A 22,235-nucleotide genomic window follows, 5' to 3' on the forward strand; every position below is an offset into this window, starting at 1 on the left:
AAGAAATACCCCTGGATTGTGGGTGTGGGGTGCCTTTTTTTTTTATTGTGGTAAAATACATATAACAAATTCACCATCTGAACCATCTTTAAGTGCACAGCTCAGTGACGTTGAGCACATTCACACTGTCGGGCAACCATCCCCACCACCCATATCTAGAACTTTCTCATCTTCCCAAACCGAAACTCTGTTCCCATGAAACCCTGACTCCCCAGCCCCTCCCTCAGCCCCTGGCCCCCACCATCTACTTCCTGTCTCTGTGAATGTGACTCCTCTGGGGACCCCCTGTGAGTGGAATCAGACGGTATTTGTCCTTCTGTGTCTGCTTCTCTCACCGAGCATCATGTCCTTGAGGTTCATCCATGATGTAGCAGGTGTCCTTCCTTTCTAAGGTTGCGTAATATTCCAGCCTGTGGATGGACCACATCGTGTTTATCCATCATCTGTCAAATGGACATTTGGGGTGTTTGCACCTTTTGGGCTGGTGTGACTCAAGCTGTTCTGAACACGGGTGTGCAAATATCTCTTCAAGACCCTGCTGGACTTCTCTGGTGGTCCAGTGGTTAAGACTCCATGCTCCTACTGCAGGGGGCATGGGTTCGATTCCTGGTTGAGGAACTAAGATCACACATGCTGCAGTATGGACAAAAAAAAAAAAGACCCTGCTTTCGGTTCTTTTGGGGGTGCACCCAGGAGTGGAATTGCTGGGTCATGTGGTGATTCTATGTTTAACCTTTCGAGGACCCTCCAGACTTTTACACAGCAGCTGCACCATTTTATATCCTTCGGAGCAGCCGTGCACAAGGGTTCCAATTTCTCCACATCCTTGCCAACACTTGTCGTTTTCCATCTTTTTGATAATAGCCACCTTACTGGGTGTGAGGTGGCGTCTCACTGTGGCGAGCCCCTCGTGCTTTAAGCCAGTGAGCTGGGGGCTTTTGTTCCTGCAGCAGACCCCAGTACCCAGCCTTCCTGACTAACAGAAACACAGCAGAAAAAAATCTCACCACGTGGAAACTCTCCAACCCCACAAGTGACCATTAACACGCACATTAAGGCAAAAAGAGTTCCAAAACATTTTTTTTTATGATAATACTTCCTTTTGGTGAAGCCATGGCAAAACAGGCCTTCACCTCTGCTGCCTGTGGGAAAGTAAATTCTTGTAACATTTCTAGAAGCTCTTAGGTAATAGCTATTTCTTTGACCTAGAGATTTCACTTCTAGGAATTGATCCTAAGAAAGTTATCTAGAATGCCACAAATATGTATACACCAAGAGAGTCAACACAGCCTTTGTGTAATGACCACAAAAGCAGAAACTCCAAAGTACACAGCAAGGACCTACTGTACAGCATAGGGAACTCTACTCAGTACCTTGTAATTACCTATAATGGAAAAGAATCTGAAAAAGAATATAAATACATATGTATAACTGAATCACTTTGCTATATACTTGAAACTAACACAACATTATAAATTAATTACACTTCAAAAAATATATACATGAACAACATAAAAAGTAGCCCAGAGTTTGAGATAAGCCTGCTCCTTTCTCCCGTCACCCCCTCTAGTCCTTGGTCATGGTGTTTTTATGGGGCTGTCAAAACGCCAGGAGCACGTTAGGGTGTCCTGTACTTTATCACTCGGCAACAGACGTGTGTGCGGATTTGTGGCCAAATCTGGCCATTTGAGGCTGTTGTCCTTTGGCCCGGTTCTCACTGTAGGAAAAGTGGTCGTTTTTTGTTTACTTCCCTCTTCTGGCTGCCTCCGGCCTCTTGACTTTCTGTTTGGAGAATAAGGTTAGGAGAGAGGGCCAGGCTTGAAAAGGATGCTGAAGGCGGTGAAAGGACTTTAGCCCCTTTTATGTTTACTTTTTAGCAATTGATGACGAAAATTTTCAAACGGACAGAAAGGTCGAGGGAACTCTACAGTGAAGGCCCACATTGCCGCCGCCTAGATTCTACAAGTCATCTTTTGCTGTGCTCGCTTTGTCCTGTCTTTGTTTACCCACCTTACTTTTAAAATTTCATTTCAAAGTCTACTGCAGGCATCAAACCCCTTTAGCGGGCGCACCGTTTACTGGGGATCCATAAATGTTTGTGTCTTTAATAGGGACTTTCCTGGCACTCCAGTGGTTAGGGTTCCACGCTTCCACTGCAGGGGGCGTGGGTTCAGTCTCTGGTGGGGAACTAAGACCCCATAAGCTGCGTGGCCAAAAAAAAAAAAAAAAAAATCATTTGACCAATGTTTGTGTCTTTAATGTGTCTTTAATGTTTGGATGAAATTCACTCGAGGGAAATGTACACGTCCCAACTGCACTGTAAGGTGGGTTTTGTCAAATGTGTCGAATGTCACCAACGGCCCATGAAGATGCTGAATGTTGCCCTCACTCCGTGTATGAGCTCCCTGGGGCGGCTGTAACAAATCATCATCAGTGTAGTGACTTAAACAACACAGATTTATCCACTCACAGTCCTGGAGGTTGGAAGTCCAACTCGGGCCTCATGGGGCTAAATCCAGGCGTGGGCCGGGCTGGTCCTTCCGGAGCCTCCAGGGCAGCAGCGGTTCCCGCCTTTTCCAGCTTCTAGAGGCGCTGCATCCCTGGCTCCCGGCCCCTCCTGCATCCTCACAGCCAGCAGTGCAGCATCTCCAGTCTCTGTCTCAGCCTCTGACCCTCTCGCCTCCCCGTTATGGGGACCTTGTGATGATGCTGGGCCCTCCCAGGGAATCCAGGGTCACCCCCATCTCAGGGGCCTTAACTTAACCCCATCTGCAAAGTCCCTTTGCCAGGTGAGGTGGCACATTCACAGTTCCCAGGACTAGGATGGGGAGGTGTTTGGGGGCTGTTACTCAGCCGACTACACTCCATGAATCTTTCTAAAAATCAGAGTGAGATCCGTGGCATCCTCCCGCCTCGCCATACTGATTTTAGCAGGACACCGGGCATGGGCCCTCCATCCTTGACGTGCCTGTCCCATGTCTTCTGTTATCCCTTTCCAGCAGCTCAGCTCTCACCTCCTCCAGGAAGCCCTCCCTGATGTCCCCCTCTCCCTCCCTGCAGTCTGGGGCCCTCGCCTCTCACAGACTCCCTGCTCCCAGTGAGGCACCGCCCCTCTGTCTGATTTCTTTCTTTTTTTTTTTTTTTTTGGCCTTTTATTTTTTATTTATATATTTATTTTTTATTGAAGTATAGCTGATTTACAATGTAGTGTCAATTTCTGCTTACAGCAAAGCAATTCAGTTACACATATATACATTCTTTTTCATATTCTTTTCCATTAAGGTTTATCACAGGATATTGAATATAGTTCCCTGTGCTATACAGTAGGACCTTGTTGTTCACCCATTCTCTATATAATAGTTTACATCTGCTAATCCCAAACTCCCAATCCTTCCCTACCACATCACCCCTGTCACCTCATCTGATTTCTCTCTCCGTCCCCAGCAAGCCCAGCCAGGGTGGCTGCCTTGGGCACCCATGCCCACCCTGAGCCTTCCCCACTGTGTTCTGCTCAGTGTGTAGGTTCCCCCTTCCCAGCATGTGCAGGTGCCCCCAGATCAGTGGGAGAAAGTAGGAGAAGGTGACACTGAGGGGGGAGACTGGATGATGTCTGGGGACTTCTGTGGTTGTTACACTGGGAGGGGGCTCCTGGCATCGAGGGGGTGGGGGCCAGGGAGGCTGTTCCACACCCCACGGCACCCGAGATGGCCCTGAATGTGGAGAGTGGGCATTCATTTCTGCCTCGAGAACCCAACCCTAGGACTTCCCTGGCAGTCCAGTGGTTAAGACTCTGAGCTTCCAAAGCAGGCGGCACGGGTTCGATCCTGCACGCCACGTGGCATGGCAAAAAAAAAAACAAACACAAAAAAAACCCACAAAAACAACCAACCCTGACTGCAGGCTCACAACCGAGATCTGACAGCGAACAAGGTTTTTGGTGCCAGATGAAACCTGGAAGGAGAGTTTGGTCTTGTTCAGAGTTTACAATCTTAGTGGCAGGTGCTTTGGTGCCCCCAACATGCACACACAGGGATAGAGCAGAGGAACATGGTCCCCATCGTGTGTCATCCTGTACCAGGTCACTCTCACCTCCCCAACAGCAGGCAGAGGGAGCTGTCCCTAGAACCGGAGCCCACCCTCCCCACGAGGAAGACGTGACACTGCTCCCCATATCCCCGCCCAGAGCTGGGGGCCCTCCAACACCTAGAGACCCCACGGTGACTTTTCCAGACACGTCTCACCCCGACCTCATGGGCACCCATTTTCTTCTCCACCCATTTTTTTCCCCCAGCTGCTGCAGTTTGTTTTTTTACCAAGAGGTTACATACTTTTCCCCTTTCCACCCACAGTGATTCCAAATTAAAGTGTGCTTTGGCCAGCAAGGGCGCACGGCCTGCTGATGAAGAAGGAACCTCCCACCCCAAGTCCTGGGTCTGGAGTTTCCTGCTGGCTCTCGTGGACTGCAGAGACCTGGACGTGGCCTAAATGTCATCCCCCAGAGACCGGCCTGGCATGCGAGGCATTCTTGGAGACATCTCCCTGGACCAGGGTCTGCGTGGCTGCTTGAGCCCACTGTGCTGACAGTCACCTGGGAGCCCTGTCACTCCCTGGCCTCAGTCATGGGGGGTAAACATGGCTCGACCCGGTGACCAGTGGCCAGCCATGGGCTGTTCCAGATCCTGGACTCTTAGCCCAGAATTGCCCGTCTGTAACACACCGGAGAGTTACCATGAGGCAAAGACCCAGATTTCGAAACCCATAGGCTCTTCCAGCCTCAAGAAAACAGAGCCTAAATAATGGTACACCAGGGACTTCCCTGGTGGTCCAGTGGTTAAGACTCTGCGCTTCCACTGCAGGGGGTGCAGTTTCCATCCCTGGTTGGGGAACTAAGACCCCACATGCCATGCGGTGTGGCCAAAAAGTTAAAAAAAAAAAAAGCATACTAGCCCCACAAATAGTGAAGACACTTAAGTGGCACCCTAAGTGGGTCGGTGGGAGTGAGCCCTGGCAGTAAAAGAAACATTGAAAACAATTAGAAAGTTAACCACAAATTCATCTGCTTTTGGTTTTCACCATGAGCGGCAATTCTAAGCAATGTCATTCATTAACTATTCTTTCTCTGGGAAATTTCTTTGGTTGGCCTAACATTTGCAATTATTACAGTCTCTGTTGAGTTTTAATAATGTACATACGGAAGCTGTAAATTAGATGTTTGTATTACTTATAAATGCTGTATACGTAAACAATAAATTCTGCATTCCACGTGGAAGGGTATTTGGAGACACACAGGGACTTCGCCACATGCTTTGGAGAGTAAATTTCTATCAGTTTTGTAATAATTCAAGGTCCTTTTGCAGAAAGTTTGTGCCTCTAACCCCAATGGACACAGTAGCTTGGAAATAAAAATGAGATAAAAAGGACAGGCAAGGATTGTAAAGACAAAGAAACAAGTAGGAGTTACTTCATTCCATGTAACTCTTCAGAGACTCTGTGCTTAAAACGTAAAAACATGAAATAAAGTGGGACCTGCAAGAACAATATTTTGCTTGGGGCAAATTTTAGTTCACACGTGAAATATCTTTGTGAGTTTATCTCCAAGGAAAAGCATTTTTGCTTAAGTCCAAATGTGATGCGAAATATTTTACTGAATTTGAATAATATCTTTGACATCGAAAGTAAACTGCAAATTGTTTTAACACGTGAAAGACCGAATCCAGAAAAACCATTATTAGGATCGATCATTATGAGGTTATTACTGAAAATAGTTGTGTTCTATGGGGCGGTGTGGGAGCTTGGACCCTTCTCTTCCAATACCCGGGACCTTTGTCGCCCAGAGCCGCCCAGGATAGGAAGTCCTTTAGAGGGAGGGGACCTTGGGGAGGGCGACAGGGATCACCGCGGAGACGTAGCCACCGCGAGTCCCCCAAAAGCGGGCACAGCGACACGCCTCGGCCCCCAGGCCCGGCTGCGGGGAGGGGCGGGGCGGAGCGGAGCGGGGCGAGGCGCGGCGCGGCCCGCGGCGCGCGTTCCCGACGCCACGCCGGCCCCGCCCCCTCCCGCGCGCCCGCAGAGCTACGACGGGGAGCCGGAGGGGGCGGGACCCGACGCGTCCTGCTCAGTCCGAGGCGCGGCCCCACCCCATGTCCCTCGCCGTCTGCCAATCAGACGCCGAGAGGGGCGGGCGCGCCTCGGCTTCCTGATGGCCCCACTCCCTCGTGCGGCCGCGTTCCCGCGGCGTGGGGGGGCGTGGCCTGGGCGCTGTGCGTATAAAGGCGGGCGGAGGCGGAGGCGCCATTTTGCGAACGGCGAGCAGCGGCGGGGGCGCGGAGAGGCGCAGCGGAGGTTTTCCTGGTTTCGGACCCCAGCGGCCGGATGGTGAAATCCTCCCTGCAGCGGATCCTGAACAGCCACTGCTTCGCCAGAGAGAAGGAGGGGGATAAACCCAGCGCCACCGTCCACGCCACCCGCACCATGCCGCTCCTTAGCCTGCACAGCCGCGGAGGCCGCAGCAGCGAGAGGTGAGCGCCCCGCCCCCGCCCGAAGCTTCCAGAAGCGTCGCCGCGCAGGCCCGCAGGGGCCTGGCCGCGGGGCGCCACGGAAGTCCCGGGAGCGCGAGGTCCGCCCCTTTGTCGAGGCAACAGTCGCGCCGGGGGCGGGTTCTCGGCGGGGTGGGGGCGGGGCGGGTGGGGGCAAAGGGGGTCTCTGATTGGATTGAGGGGCCCGCAGGCTACTTGGTCGGATTGGGGGAGGGACACGAGGATTTCCGGTTGGATTGGGGGTCGCCAGGGAACCTGGTTGGGTTTGGGGGGCACAGGAGTCCACAGTCCGGTCTGGGGGTGCGAGGTTCCGGGATCGGGTTTGGGGGGCGGTCGGGCCGGCGGGTCGCGGGAATCTGCGCTTTGCGGGCGCGGAGGTTGTGAGCGCTCAGCGGAGCGGCCCTTCCCCCTATCCCGCACCCCGACGTGGCCCCGGGACGCGGCCGCCCTCGCGGTCACTTTTCAGCCCCGAGGATGCGCGGAGCCGGGCCGCGCCACGTAGACGGCGCCCGGGGCCCTTCTCGGCGTGGCTGCCGGCCCGCCTCTCCCCCATAGGACGGCTGGGTCGAGGGTGGCCGGGGCCGGGGGTCCAGGTGAGCCGCGCTCGCCACGGATCGTGAGGTCTTAGACCACGGCCCCGGGGGTGCTCTCGCGCGGGCCCTGAGCCAAGATGCCGCCGCCCGCGGGTCGGGCGCCCCGGATGGGAGCCGAGCAAAATGGAGGCGACCGCGGGGCCTGTTGACACTGCGCAGCAAATGGCTGCTGGCGCTGCCGGCTGCGCGATTGTGAAAACCTCCCCCGGGGCCGAGGGCCGCTCTGCCGAGATGACGCAAGCGGAGGCCTCGGGGTGCGCGCGGGAGGGCGTCTGCGCGGGCCCGTCTCTCTGCGCCTGCGGGGACACCGAACGGGTCCCGCGCCTCCCGGCGGGTGCCGACAACGAAAGAGCCGCAGCAGGGGCTGCTTCAGTGGAAGGACGGTTTTGCTGGACTCCTAAGAAAAAGCTGTTAGAGGTTCAGGTCTGCTGGAGACTGCAAAGTGGAAAAGGGGAAGCTGAAGCGCTGGACTTAGAAGTGGGAAGTAGAACCTGGCGCAGGGCTGGATAGGGCGACACTTAGTGCTGGGCAGAAGAGGCACTCGGGACCGGTTGGACCTTTAATCGGCGTCACCACCCGAGGAGGTGGATTTGAGTGGCCTCTTGTTCTTGTGGCTGCTGACCCGACGGAGGCAGATGTTGATTCTGCACCCGGTGTAAACATTGCGCTTGAGAGAGGGAGGCGCGTTGCAGGGAGCTGGGCTCTGGTAGGCCTTGGTCTTCTGCTGGCCTTGCTGTGCTCGGGGCCCTGTCAGCGGAGGCGGGGCGTCTCCCCCAGTGCTGCTCACCAGCACCTTTTCTCCAGTTCCAGGGCGTCCATCAACTGCTGTAGTAACCTGGGCCCAGGGCCTCGGTGGTGCTCCTGATGTCCCTCACCCACCCCTGAAGATCCCAGGTGGGCGAGGGAATAGTCAGAGGGATCACAGTCTTTCAGCTAATTTATTTTACTCTGTAAGTATTCTTCTTCCTCGGACTTCTGGGTACCTGAGGTGGCGGAGGGGGAGAGTAGCCAGACCCACGAAATGTTTTATGCACCTGTTGTATGCCAGGAACTCTCCACATGGTTTTCCTGAATCCAAGATGGAAGGAACAAAGGTGCGCACTGCAGCGCAGGCTTTGTCTGAGCCTGTAGTAGCTGTTGGCGCCTCATGTTTGCGCCTCAGCTTGGGGTCCTGCTCTGGCCTTGGGCGGAACCACCGTTCCTCAGAGGCCCGGGAGGCCCCGCACCCCAACAGCGCTGCAGGGTCATATGGGTGCTTTTCTGGGTTTTCCAAACTGTCAGAGTAGCAAGGGGGAAGATCCCCAGGCTGTGAAGGCTGGCGTCCAAGGTTGGGTTTGGTCTTCTTCCACAGGATAATCGGCTGAATGTAACAGAGGAACTAACGTCTAATAACAAGACGAGAATTTTTAACGTCCAGTCCAGGCTCACGGATGCCAAACACATTAACTGGAGAGCGGTGCTGAGCAACAGCTGCCTCTACGTTGAGATCCCAGGCGGCGCTCTGCCCGAGGGGAGCAAGGACAGGTGAGGGCGGGCCTGTGTGTGCCTGGGGGGCAGAGCAAGGCAAACTGTGTTTGCACCTCAAAGTTGGACTCCAGAGGAGGGAAGCCTGAGTCAGGAGCCAGGCAGTGGTTATTGTTTCCGGAGTGAGGGTTCCCCTTTTAAGCAGTGGATCAGCAGTATCACCCAGGGGACTCCAGGGGCCATCTATGGTTGTCACATTGTGGGTGTTGCTCCTGGTGTCATGTGGGTGGGGCCAGGGACACCCCACAGTGCCCAGGACAGTCCCCCAGAATGACCTGGCTCCAATGTCAGCAGTGGCAAGGCTGACCCTGGATTAGACCCGGGAGAGGCTGGTGCTCCCAGTATGCAGATGAGGCCACAGACAGAAGTGGGAGAGCTGGGCTAGGGCCCCTGTGGGGCGGCAGGGGCGCGGGCCCTGACGCTGGAACCTCAGCTTCGCAGTTCTCCTCGAGTTTGCTGAGGAGCAGCTCCGCGCTGACCACGTCTTCGTTTGCCTCCATAAGAACCGCGATGACCGAGGTGGGTGATCTCCACGCGGGGGAGAGGAAATGGGAGAGGCTGCCCACTGCCCTGGAGGCCAGGCCTAGGGTGGGGTCCATGCTGTCCGGGGGCCGCACCACACCCTGTGAGCAGCCCCCTTGCCCTAGACTCGGGCCTTCTGTCTCAGGCGGTCCCTGGGCCGGCAGGGCTCTGGGCCCTGCAGGTGGACGGGGTGGTTCTGACCTGATGGCGTCTCCTCCGCAGCCGCCTTGCTCCGTACCTTCAGCTTTCTGGGCTTTGAGATTGTGAGACCGGGGCATCCCCTTGTCCCCAAGAGACCCGACGCTTGCTTCATGGCCTACACGTTTGAGAGGGAGTCCTCTGGTGAGGAGGAGTAGCGTGATGCCCCTGAGGCCCCTGGGGCTCGATTGCAGACCGCTCCGTGTGCACTTGCTGCCGTGCTTCGGGCGGGTGGTGTGATCAACTGCGCGCTGACCTGCGTCAGCCTGCTCACCTGCTGGGTTTGTCCGCATGTCGTAATTGTGCAAATAAATGCTCACTCCAAATTAGCCGTGTATTTCTTGAAGTTTAATATTGTGTTTGTGATACTGAAGTATTTGCTTTAATTCTAAATAAAAATTTATATTTTACTTTTTTATTGCTGGTTTAAGATGATTCAGGTTATCCTTGTACCTTGAGAAGGAGTTTCTTATTTGAAGTCTTTTGGAAACAGTCTTAGGTCTCTTAACTTGGAAAGATAGGTATTAATCTACCCTTCTATTGCTCTCAAAAATCCAAATAAAACGATTGCCCTTCCAAGACCTGTGTTGGCTCAGTGGTGTTGACAGGGGCGCTGTCCGAAATGGAGGGCAGGTGGAGGGGTGGCCAGGGGCCAAGGGGAGAGGGGCCTCAGGGTTGCCTGGGGTTCAGGGAGCTGTGCGAGCGTCCTGAGCTGAGTGACCCACGTACACACACTTCCTTCTTTCTACAGAGGGGTGGGGAAGCCAAGGGCCCGGTCTCACCTCTGGCCACAGCCAGCCTTGGCCTCCTGTGGGCAGCCCGGCCCTGGGGCTCCACCCCGGCTGCTCCATACCTCGCCTTCCCGCCACCTCCTGCCCCACCCCACACCTTAGGCCGTCACTCGCCTTCCCCAGTGCCATTCCCTGCGGTGGCTGAGGCCTGAGGCTGGCTGGAGTGGCCTGGTTCCAGTCTGAAGCTGTTTACTGGGTCCTGGGAAGTGGCGTAGCGTGGCGTGGGGCGGGGCAGGGGCTGCCCGGGACTTTTCCAGCTTGGGGGTGGGGTGGTGTTTAGCCGTGGGCACCCCGCCCTTTAGCCTTTGTACAGTGTCGTGCTGGGGCAGGAGCGCTGCTGGTGGGTGTCCTGGCCGGGGCAGAGGTGGGGAGGTCTGAGAGCCAGAAGGCAAAGACACTGCAGTGGCGGGGGGGCTGGGGTGAGGTGGGGGGTGGAAGGCGGAAGAGCTGCGGGGCTGCAGCGCCACCTGCTGGCTGCATCTGCGAGCGTGGCCCGGCGATTGACAAACAGGCGGCCAAGCGGGTATCTTTTACTGAGGAGGATGGAGTTTAGGGGATTCAAGTATATTTGGGGGTTGGGTGGGCTATTCAGCTACCTGAGTGATAATGGGGTTGGCTTTCAAAGGTTTGGGGAGACAGCTGGACACACTCCAGTCCACGTCAGCAGGGCAAGGGCCGAGAAAGGGGGTTGGAATCGGGGTGTTGGAGGAGGTACAGGAGTCTGAAGCAGAGGTAGAGGGGAGAGTGTCTGCAGTGGAGGGAACAATGGGCAAGGCCTGGAGGCCAGAAAGCACCTCCGCAGATGGCGATGTGGCAGGAGGGGCTGGCCAGAGAGCATGTAGAGCCTTTAGAAGAGCCCGATTGTACTGTGAAGGTACTAGGGAGCCATGGGAGAGGTCTGAGCAGGAGAGGGCCCTGGTCATACCTGGGGGTCAGAAAGTTCCCCCCAGGATCGCCATGGTAGGGTTGGGGTGAGTGAAGGGGCATGACTGGAGACCCCAGGCTATGGCAGTGGGACCCCTCAGGGCTCCTATGTACATTTTTCAGAGGTATAAACCGAGACCTCATTCTCTCCCTCAGGTCCCCTGATGTGTACCACTTTGTTTATTCCATCAATTAAACGCCTAGCGTGTGTTCAGCCTGGCCCCTGCCCTCAGGGAACTCACAGCCTGATAGGTGAGGTGAACAGGTGACAGGTAAAGAGATGAATAAATACTTCCAGGTGGTGACAAGTGCTCGGGGAAGGCAGGGCGCGGAGCTAGAGAGGGCCCAGGAGGGGCAACTTTATTTGCTTAGAAAAGGTGAGTGAGATTTGGACAGTCTGGCAGAGGGAACAGGCCATGCAAAGTCTTGGTGGCTGGACGGAATTTAGTGCCACAGAGGAACAACAAGGAGGCCACGGTGGGTGGAGGGAGTAGGGGGTGCAGGGCATGGGCACGTTTGGGCAGGTGAGCCCAGACCCCACTGGGGTGGGCTGGCTGTCTCAGGTTCCAGGGAGCCTCCCTCCTCCTGGAGGCCCCAAGCAGTTCTTGACAAGGTCGTTCACAGCACAAGGGGGTGTTCCAGGGCCAGGAATGCCTCTGATGCCACCATTCGGAGGAGTGTCCACACTGTCATGGAGACAGTGGCCATCAGACCCCAGCATTAGAAGGGCATCCTGGCTTCTGCTGGAAGGCGGTGGGAGCGGTTCTACCCACTGGGAGAGACATTAGCTGTCGGGGATTCCACACGTGGAAGAGGGGTGGGCATCTCTGGCATCAGAAAGCCTCAGCAGGCACTGGCCATTAGCCCCCAGCCCTGGAAGGGGGGCACCTGAATTCTTAGGGGGCCTTGGGCCCAAGTTCTCAGCTGCATCCTCTGCTGGCCTCCTGGTTCCTGCTGGAAGGGGGCGTCCACCCTATCACCAGCCCCAGCCCTGGGAAGGGGGACCTGCCTCCTAGCGAGGCCCTGGAACAGGTGCATTGCTCACGGGAAGGATCAGTTACACAGCAGCTCCAGGGCGAGGTACAAGGAGTCCTCGGTGGCCTTGGCCAGGTATTCACAGCACAGCCAGTCTTCCAGGCTGGGCACCTCCCCAACCAACGGCCCGCTCGGCTAGGTGCAGGACCAGCAGCGCGCGGCGCATCCGCAGCCAGGACCCCAGCGGGGCTCCGCGGCCGCGCAGCTCGGCCCCGGGCGCCCAGAGCAGCACCGCGCCGCGAGTCCCGGCCTCCGAGGGCTGCGCGCGGGCCAGCTGGGCCGCCAGGTGCTGCAGGCCCACGGCCAAGGACGTGGCCAAGGTTGCGCCCGGGCCAAGCAGCTCTCGGAGTGGGCTGCCCAGCTGCCGCGCGTGGGCGGCCGGGGGGCCGCGGGGGACCGCGGCCGAAGTCCGCCAGCAGCAGGCGCTGGGGCCTGGCGGCTAAGCAGCCCCGCAGTGCCGCCAGCATCAGGTTCTTGGGCCGCAGCTCGGCCAGGGCCACAGCCCGCGCCTCCCTCCGGGCGCTCCAGGGCTGCAGGAGCCCCAGGGGCACGGCCTTGCGAACTCCTCGGGCGGCTGCGCGCCTGTCTCCACAGGCCACTGGACCACCGTGAGCTCCGGCATCTCCGCCGCCAGCGCCACGGGGCTGCTCCAGGGCGTCTCGGGAAGTGCGCCCTCGGGCGCCAGACCACACAGCTCCTGGTGGTTGAAATGCGGGGCCAGCGAGGCCTGCGGCCCTAGCCCACACGGGTGGGGCTTGTCAGCTCCTGGCTTGGGCACCTGCGGGATAGAGGGACGCTTCAGAGCTCCCCGCCACCAAACCAGCACAGCTCGCCCAGTGCCTCTACCTGTTCTAAAGACTTCCCACCCAACCCAACCTGCCCACCATCGCTGTATCCCTCCAGAAGCGGGGGGTTCGTGTTAATTCGGATGTTGGTCACCAGTATGATTTTAAGGAAAGCTACACCAGGGAGGATAGCGTTTAGGGGATCGGACTTTCCACTCTGCCAGAGGGGCGGATGCTTGCCACTTGGTAGCAAGGGAGATGACAGCTAAGGTGCCAGAGCTGGGCTGTCCACTAGAAATGCAACTCGGGCCATGGTGTCATTCAAATTTTCCAGTAGCCACATTTTAAAAAGTGAAAAGGAGCAGGTGAAAGTAACTTTCTTTCTTCTTAAAAAAAAAAATTTACTAGTTTGTTTTATTTTTTAAATTCCAATACAATTGAAAACTTACAGGATTTGTCTTTGTCTTATTTCACTAAGCATAATACCCTCCAAGTCCATCCATGTTGCTGCAAATGGCATTATTTTGTTCTTTTTTATGGCTGAGTAGTAGTCCATTGTAGATATATTTCACATCTTTTATTGAGGGACGCTTAGGTTGCTTCCATGTCTTGGCTATTGTAAATAATGCTGCTATGAACACTGGGGCGCATATATATTTTCTAAATAGCGTTTTCAGTTTTTTCTGGATATATACCCAAGAGTGGAATTGCTGGATCACATGGTAGTTCTATTTTTAGTTTTCTGAGGAACTTCTAGACTGTTTTCCACAGTGGACGCACCATTTTACATTCCCAACAACAGTGTACAGGGTTCCTTTTCTCCACACCTTCGACAGCATTTGTTATTTGTGGTCTTTTTGATGATGGCCATTCTGACAGGTGTGAGGTGATACCTCATGGTGATTTTGATTTGCATTTCTCTGATTAACGATGTTGAGCATCTTTTCATGTGCCTGTTGGCCATCTGTATGTCTTCTTTGGAAAAATGTCTCTTCAGGTGTTCTGCCCAGTTTTTAAAAAATAAATTTATTTTTATTTTATTTTTGTCTGTGTTGGGTCTTTGTTGCTGCGTGCGGGCTTTCTCTAGTTGTGGCGAGCGGGGGCTACTCTTTGTTGCAGTGCGCGGGCTTCTCATTGTGGTGGCTTCTCGTTGCAGAGCACGGGCTCTAGGGGCACAGACTTCAGTAGTTACAGCATGCGGGCTCAGTAGTTGTGGCGCACGGGCTTAGTTGCTCTGCAGCATGTGGGATCTTCACGGACCAGGGCTTGAACCCATTTCCCCTGCATTGGCAGGCGGATTCTTAACTGCTGCGCCACCAGGGAAGTCCCCTGCCCAGTTTTTAATTAGGCTTTTTTTTTTTGATACTGAGTTTTATGACCTTGAAAGTAACTTTCATAATCTATTTTATGTAATCCAATTTATCCAAAATATTATCATTCAACAGGTCACCAAATGACAAAAGTATTAGTGAGACGTTTTACATTATTGTTATTATTATTGATACTGAGTCTTGGAGACCCGGTGTGTATTTGGTACTCAGAGTATATCTCAATTGGCACCAGCCCCACTTCAAGCGCTCAGAAGTCACCCATGGCCAGCAGTTGCAGTACTGAACAGCAAAGCTCTTTCTAGAAAGTAGGGGAGTATCAGCCCTGGGGATTACATTTGAATCACCTTGGGGCAGGGGTTAAAAAGGACAGGTGCTGAGGTGGGGCTCTGGGAGTGTGATATTTAAAAATAAACTCCCCAGGGGTCTCTGAGATGGATGGAACCAGGACGGAGCTGTCAACTAAAGAACTCACAGCCAGCAGCAACTTACTCCCTCCATGCTCCGGTCTGTAAAATGGGTCCATGATAACACATTCTGCCGAATGGGTGAGGTTCCTCCAAAATGGTGATGTGTCTGACACTTGGTAGTCTGGTTTATTTGATGGGAATCTTTTTTTTCTTTTTCTTGGTGGTGCATAAAACAGAAGCATCTTATAACGAAACGTGGTGACGCTTGCATGAGGATTAGCTGAATGAAAGTGTCTAAAAGTCCTTAGAACAGCACAAGACATGAAGGAACAGTGCTCAGTATATTTTGTTGAAGATGATGATGGAAAGTGGGAGCTATCAGCCGGCTGTGGGTTTCTCGCGCCAGAATTCACGGGTGAGTGAGTTAAAATGCAGACTACTGGGCCCCTGAGAGTCGTGGGGGAGATTTTAACAAGACTCCCAGGTGATTTGAATGTAGGTCGCCCCACACCTGAGAAACGCGGTTCCAAGGGCTGACGGTGTTAGTTCGTATGTTGGTTGCAAAATAAGCAATTGGACCTCAAGTCTAAAGAGCCCTGGGTTACGCCTTGGTCGGGACACTGGGGAAACCTCCGAGGAGGCGGGGCGGAGGCGGGGCGAAGGCGGGGCTCACCTTCGCAGCCAGGAGGTGCCACGCCTCCTTGTCCCTCCGCACCAGGCGGTGGTGGAGGGCGTCCCAGTTCTCCACGCAGGGCGAGCTGTCCAGGAGGCGGAAGCGGTGGCCGGGGCGGCAGGGGCCCGGGAGGCCCCCCAGGAGCCGGGCGTGCAGCCGGGGCGTACACGGCGCGGAGGCCCTCCAGCTGCCGGGCCTCCAGCGCGGCGGAGAGAGAGGCCCAGCTCCGTGTCCAGCGAGCAGAAGGGCAGCTCTGCAGGGCGACAGGCTGGCCCCGCCCTGTCGTCGCCTGCCTGGCTCTCGTGCACACTGCGGGATCCCAGAAGGGGCTTCTGAGGCTGCCCTGCTCGAGTGGGGCCGGGGCTGGGGGACTTGTGGGTGGGCAGCGACTGGGCCCTGGTCAGGGTCTTCTTGGGCAGGGGCTGCGGGTCAGTAGCGGGGCGCTCAGATGTCGGTGAGCAGCAGGCCTTGGAGGGCAGCAGGCGGGCACGGGGAGGGAGTGGGGGAAGGGCGTGAGGACACGCAGAGCGGGGTCCTGTGCGCATGGCTCCACCCTCAGCCATAATTCCTTCATCTCTAGAATGGAAACAATGGGGAGCTCCCTGGTGGTCTAGTAGTTAGGACTTGGAGCTTTCACTGCTGTGGCCCCGGTTCAATGCCTGGTCAGGAAACTGAGATTCCACAAGCCACGCAGCACGACCGAAAAAAAAAAGGGAAAAAATACCAACTCTAACTACCCTATGCCCTGTGGGGTAAGGATGCCATCTCCAATTTACAGATGAAGAAACAAAGGTTCAGAGGAGTGACAAGTCAGTGGCAGAGAAACATCTGGCTCAGCACAGGTGACCCCCACTTCCCTGTGTGGCTCTGGGCAGGTGACTGAGCCTCTCTGAACTCCAGTTTCCTCATTTTTAGAAGCTGGTTATCCAGCTGCTTTTTTTTTTAAACAAAGAGTTTTATTAAAGGTAGTTAAAAAGCTGCTATAGGACTTCCCTGGTGGTCCAGACTCCGCGCTTCCAATGCAGGGAGCACAGGTTTGATCCCTGGTGGGGGAACTAAGATCCCACATGCCGAGCAGCACGGCAAAAATGAAAAAAAAAAACCAACAAAAAATCCCTGCTGTGATCTAGTTAAACCATCATGGGGCAGAGCGTTCCTTGCATGGTAATGAAACACTCAACCTTTCTGCTCTGGCTGCCTCACCGATCACCTGTCCCACCCCCATCCGGGGCCCCTCCCAGGCTCTCACTAAGGTTGCTGTACGTGGGCTGGGTCAGCCAGGTCGGGGCGTTGGCCCCGGGGGTCTCGGTGGGTGGCTCTGGGCTACTCATGCTGCTGGGGGAAGGTCAGAGTGCAGGGTATGTGTGGGAGGGGCCCAGCACCTGCTGTGTGGCCCTGGGAGGGTTGCTTGACTTCTCTGGGCAAATGTCGCCCATCAACCTTTCAGGGCGGCGAGAAGGACCCTGTACTTTTGTGACATGGACAGAATGTCCAGCTGTAAGGACAAGACCTCAAGGGGGTGGGGGAAGAAGCTGGGGGCCGGTGACAATACCCAGGGAACCCATGCTTAGGCCTTGTCCCCAGAGCTCAGCCCCCTCAAGCTGTGTGGTTGCCAGCAGCAGCCTGGGCCCCAGCTCTGCCCCACCCAGATTCCAGGTTGCCCAACCTTGAAAAGCAGCTGCTTCTGCCCACTCCCTGCCGCAGTCCCCCTCTAGGAGCGCCCTAGCTTCAGGACTGGAGTGACCTCGGGGCAGGGGGATCTTGGGGACAAACTCCCAGTAGCTGCAGCCCCTGGCCTCCCGGACTGTCTGACCGGTTGCTGGAAATGCCCAGGCAACTGTTAGACCACAGGCCCCGGCAGGAGGGGAAGTTTTCTGCGTTACTTCCCCATGAAGGCCACCCGGTTCCAGGGCTGAAAGCGGGTGGCAGGAGATGGGAAGACGGGCGGAGGTCCCAAAGTTTACACGAGGTGGGTGGCAGAGGGGAGCCCTGAGAGGTGGGGAGGATAGAGACTTTTTAGACTCCCCCGCCTTTGGGGAGGGCAGGGAACCCCAGCAGTGACTGTTTAGGGAGAGATTTGACCAGGTGACCCTTTCATCTGTGGCTTTCACTTTCCCCAGAGCCACTTCCCCTTCTGCAGGATCATCTGAGAAGCCTCCACTGCGCGTGCCCCCACCTCTGACCCATCCCAGGACCCTTGGCAGGTACTGCTCCATTTGAGTCCCAGCTCCGCTCTGACTTGCTGTGTGATGTTGGGTCAGTTACCACCCCTCTCTGTTCCAGCAAATAAAGAAAAGTGGCTCCTGCTTGCTGCCTCCTGACAGCCACAGAAGCTGGATTTTTCTTTAAAAATTTAATCAACTCATTTCCCTTCCCCCCACCACCTTAATGCATTGATTCAGAAAAAGGCATTTGATATAGAATTACCATACACAGAAAATCAAGAAGGGTGAAAATCCAGGGAAAGCCAGACAGTGTGAAATTCTAGCTTCAGCACACACTGTCGAAGCTGTCTGGGGACCTGAGGCTTGCCCTACCTGCCCGGAGGCATGAGAGGTGTCTCAGCTGAAACCCAGCCTCTTCCCCTCTGTAATGGAAGAACCAAGAAATCACTGCAGATGCGAAGATGCAAAGACGTTCTTGCTTCCTAGCTTGAGTGTCTTTCATGCTGAGTTTCTCCCTCCGCCCCATCTCGTTTCCGTTAGGGGCAGTGAGCACAGAGAGGGCTGGAGTCCATGGATGGTCACATAGCAGGTCCAGGCTGGGCAGAGGGGTCCACAGGCCATCGCTGGGTGCCCCCTGGGTGTGGGAAAGAAGACAGATCCATCTCACGGAGTCCTCCAAGTGGGTCTCCTGCCACAGTTTGGGCCACACTGACCTGCTAACAGCCAGCTTTTCGAGCGTGAGGGTCTGTAACTTGATTCAATATTTTGTCTTTCCCAGCACTCAGCTTCTGTAATTCATAGAATTTATACTTTTTGTCTTAATCCATGGGGCAGCCTGTGATTTGGGCAGATTTCAGAATCATGCAGTCGGAGAATGGCAGGCTCAGGGAAGGATTTGCCAATTATATGGGACAAGGATTCCAGAAATCCTGGGCTGTTCCAGGTGGAACAGAAGGGACCAGAGGTGCCAAGGAAGTGGCCTGCTCACTGCCCAGACCCCTGCTGACCACGAGTGCTTATTCTTTCCTTCAGGAGACCCTGTGGGGTCACCCAGCTGGGCCACGCCTCCCATCCAGGACTAATTAGGGTGAGGCAAGCAAGGCACTCGCCTCAGGCACAGAATTTAAGGTGATGCCAACAAAACAAAAGGAAAAAACCATCAAGGTGGAGAGACTTCTGACCTTTTGCTACCTCTTGAATTCGCGAGAACAGGACGTTGGTTGGTGATGGCCGTTGTGACCGTGACACTTGTGTTTTCCTCCTGTCGCCCTCCTGGGCCCCCCGCCTGTGCCCCCTCTCAGAAGGGGCACCTGTACTTCCTCCGTGCGCGTGTGGCCAGGCGGCCACCCTGAAAGTGTTCTGAGTGTGCTGCTGTCAGGGAGCCCGAGCTGCCTCTCATCTGGGCCCGAGTTGGGGTACGGGTGCTCTAGCCCCTGGGGGGCCCCCGGCACAGGAGCAGGTGCCGGGATACGGGAGCCACATGGTGGGACAGGTTCCTGGTGGCTCCCGGCCAGGCCAGGATGGGGCAGCAGTGAGACCCACCCCCCATCCTGTCCCCTGGGCCTGCAAGAGCCTCACCTCGGGAGAGCAGCAGCCCCTACCTGACCAGTGCGGAGGGGCTGACCACAGGGGTGTGTACATCTTCTCCCACCCACCGGCAGGGGGAGGCTGGCTGCCACCCATGGGCTCAGCCCTGAATCCCACCCTACCCTCACCTCTCGCCTCGGGCTCCCTGCCAGCCTCAGACGCCTCCCTGGGTCCAGAGCAGCGCTCGCAAGGCCAGGCCGAGGTTGAGAGGTCGGCCCCACTGTCCTCAGCCTGCTGCAGCCACAGGGCTGGGCCAGTGGCTTTATCTTCTTCATTTTGCTTCAGGTTTTTCTTTTTTCTACTTTAAGTTCAGACCAAAAGATTCCAGAGTCATCCCCTACCCCTACCCTCCACCCCTCCAGAGACCCTCCAGCTGAAACCAGAGCCTGAGTTCAGGGACCCGAGTGGTGGGTATCGGGAGTGAGGGCACGAGGGCCACGCGGGGCCCTGCTGAGCCCTTGGGGTGCCCCCGGCCTCCGGCCACTCCTCTCCCCTCTGGGGACTCGTGTTCCAGCAAGTCGGGCGGGGCCCCTGCAGCGCTTCTGCTCTCCCGACCCCCCTACGCCGTCGGCACTTAAGCCACACGACAGAAGTCTGTAGCGGGAGCTGCACACACGCCCCTGGGCATGGACCCCGGTGAAGCAGGTGGTTCAAGGCAGAGCTTCGGGGACCGGGCGCAGAGGCCCTCACTCGACGACCTTCGTGCGATGTAGTGTTGTGCCCACCTGAGTATTATATCATACATCGAGCCTTCTCTGTATTTGAACAAGAAAGCGAAACACTAGCTTCCTACTTAAGACTTTAAGGGTTTGTGGGGCGGGCGGGGTTAACACGACACTTGGTTTTGCTTTCCTTTTCCTTTGGTTTCATGCGGAGTGTGAGCTCGTGAGTGTGTGCGTGGATGTGTGTTAGAGCCTCACCAGGAGATTAGGCTGTTGGAGGCCAAAGGGCGGCTTACAGTTCTCTGCTTTAGTCGCTGAACTCCTGAATGTTTTGGAGAAACAGGAAACAGAAAATAGCAGATGTCATGGAGGAAAGAGGATAAACAACGACCAAAAAAAAAGGGGAAGAAAAAAAGCTCACACCCAAATTCACAAAACCTATTTTTTAAACCAAGCACATCTTGAATGCATGTGGAACCTCAATGGGCTCAGAAAAAAAGATACTAATATATTTATCTCATTGTTTGTTTACATAAACTTTTACAGTTTCAGACCTCAGCAGATAAAAGGCCAGTCCCAGTGAATCCCAGCTTCCACCGGAGCCCCTTCTGAGTAGGCCCTGGGGCGGGCGTGGAGGCCCCTGAGCCCTCCTCCCAGCCCGGCCTCTCCCAGCCCAGCTGGCCCCCCCCAGGCCTCCTGGCCAGACCCTGGCGGTCCTGCCAGCTGGCACAGCAGGGGTGGCTGTCACTTGTGGCCGCAGGACCTGAGCCTGGGCTTGGGCCCTTGGGATGGAGGTGCGCCCCCATCCCACTGCTCTGCCTGCGACCCTCGGGTGTGTTGATGTGAGGGTCCCTCTCGCGCCAAAAAGCCTGGAACTTTGCACAGCTCCGTGGGCTCCGGCGTGTCACCGCCCTCTGGGGACCCCCACCTCCACCCCGGCCGTGGGAGGGGCTCACTGGGCAAACACTGCACGGACGGCGCAAACGCTCTGAACAGTGTTGTTTTTGTATCAATGTCTGTGCAGTGACGCATGTATTTATTTCTCAGACTTGGGGCGAGTGAGCGGCAGACCGGGCTCCGCCACCGCACGCTCCCGCCAGACCCAGCCCACCGCCGGGGCTCCTCCAGGATTGCAGAAAAGGTAAAGAAGGAAAGAGGAACCTTTAAGCAAATACGAATCTCAGACTCGCAGCATAGCCACACACCTCAGCCTGTGAAATGAACAATCTGGACCCAGACGGACTTTCAGAACCTCACGCAGCCGTGGGCTACCCTGACTCCCACCCGTCAGAATGCACTGGACTGGCCGTGTGCAGGAGTGCGATCCACCAGGGACCCCGGCCGCGCTGCCCGTGGCTGTCCGGAGTCGGGGTGAGGCCTGGGCAGCCGGGAGGGCAGGGTTCAGGGCAGAGGTGGCCGCATCCGTCCCGTCGCCTTGGCTTGGTGGGTGGGGGGAGGACGAAAGCAGAGGCACCAGGCCTCAGAACAGACCAGGGATCCCAGCCTTGCCGGCCCCCTGCAGGGACCAAGGCCCTTGCTCTTCCCCAGAGCCAGGTTGGGCATCACTGAACCTGTGAACCCGATGCCAGGAGCGGGTGGTGGAGCGGGGCCTGACCTCAGTCTGACCTTCCAAATCAGGGGGTGGGTGTGAGCTGTGGGGACTGAGGCTGCCTGGGACCCCCTGCCTAGGACCACCCACCCTGCCCCGGGCTTGTCACCCCACTTTAATTTTCTACCAGGAACCCCTCCCCCACCTCACCTTGCTGTTTATTGCTGTAATTTATTGACCTCAAATACGCTGCATAACAGACCTCACTCAGGGCAGGGAGGATCCCCAGGGCTCCCCGCCTCCACTTGGCGGGGCCCCGGGGGGGCCAGGTGCTGAGGGGAACCTCTTTGTCCCCCACCCATCACTTGCTTTCCCCCTCCCCTGTTGGGGGACCCCAGGTTGGGCACTGGCCCATTCACAAATACCTCGAGGGGGAGGGCGAGGGATGGGGTTACAGCTGTTTTGTTTACCGGGAACTGGAAGAGGGATCATGTCCTGCTACGCGCGCTTCCCAGGAAGGGGGGACCGTGATCGCACCCCTGTACTGGCCACCGCTACAGTCAGTCATCACACCAGTTCACTTCCCTCGAGAGTTTGGATAAATTCAGGTCATAGCTGCAGGTGTGCAACCCTCAAGTGTCACAGTAAAGCAGTTCATCGATTTCTCCATTTAGAAGCGTGCAGTCTTAATGTACAGTGATGAGAAACTGTTATTTTATGATCTTTTCATTAAAAGCGTGATTGAAAAAAAAACAACCACCCAGTAATCAAGATAAATAACATTGTAATATAATAATGTAATATTAAAAAAACATCTTATTTGCAAACTATGGCCCTTGGGCTGGCCGGCTGTTTTTGTAAATAAAGTTTTATTGGCACCAGGGCCAGGATTCAGGTGTGGGGAGTGAGGCAGGGTCATGCCAAGGCAGAGTGGATCCTGTCTTTATCTAAAG

At 55.8% G+C, this 22,235-nt stretch overlaps 2 protein-coding genes across 2 annotated transcripts; one reads left to right on the forward strand and one right to left on the reverse strand.

Moving 5' to 3' along the window:
• Nucleotides 1-6,304: 6,304 nt before the first annotated feature.
• OAZ1 (ornithine decarboxylase antizyme 1) lies at nucleotides 6,305-9,952 on the forward strand. Its single transcript, XM_082652512.1, is given in 6 exon segments — nucleotides 6,305-6,518; nucleotides 7,934-7,991; nucleotides 7,993-8,079; nucleotides 8,481-8,653; nucleotides 9,087-9,172; nucleotides 9,398-9,952. Coding segments are annotated over 6 exon segments (684 nt in total). The 5' UTR covers nucleotides 6,305-6,372; the 3' UTR covers nucleotides 9,532-9,952.
• A 2,189-nt stretch (nucleotides 9,953-12,141) lies between these two features.
• PEAK3 (PEAK family member 3) lies at nucleotides 12,142-16,650 on the reverse strand (the record flags this gene model as incomplete). The annotated part of the gene is given in 8 exon segments (XM_082650414.1): nucleotides 12,142-12,240; nucleotides 12,242-12,499; nucleotides 12,501-12,679; nucleotides 12,682-12,901; nucleotides 15,320-15,478; nucleotides 15,480-15,528; nucleotides 15,530-15,818; nucleotides 16,569-16,650. Coding segments are annotated over 8 exon segments (1,335 nt in total).
• Nucleotides 16,651-22,235: the final 5,585 nt, after the last annotated feature.

This window comes from Grampus griseus (genome assembly GCF_964374135.1).
Source record: "Grampus griseus genome assembly, chromosome: 3".
Taxonomy (NCBI): Eukaryota; Metazoa; Chordata; class Mammalia; order Artiodactyla; family Delphinidae; genus Grampus; species Grampus griseus.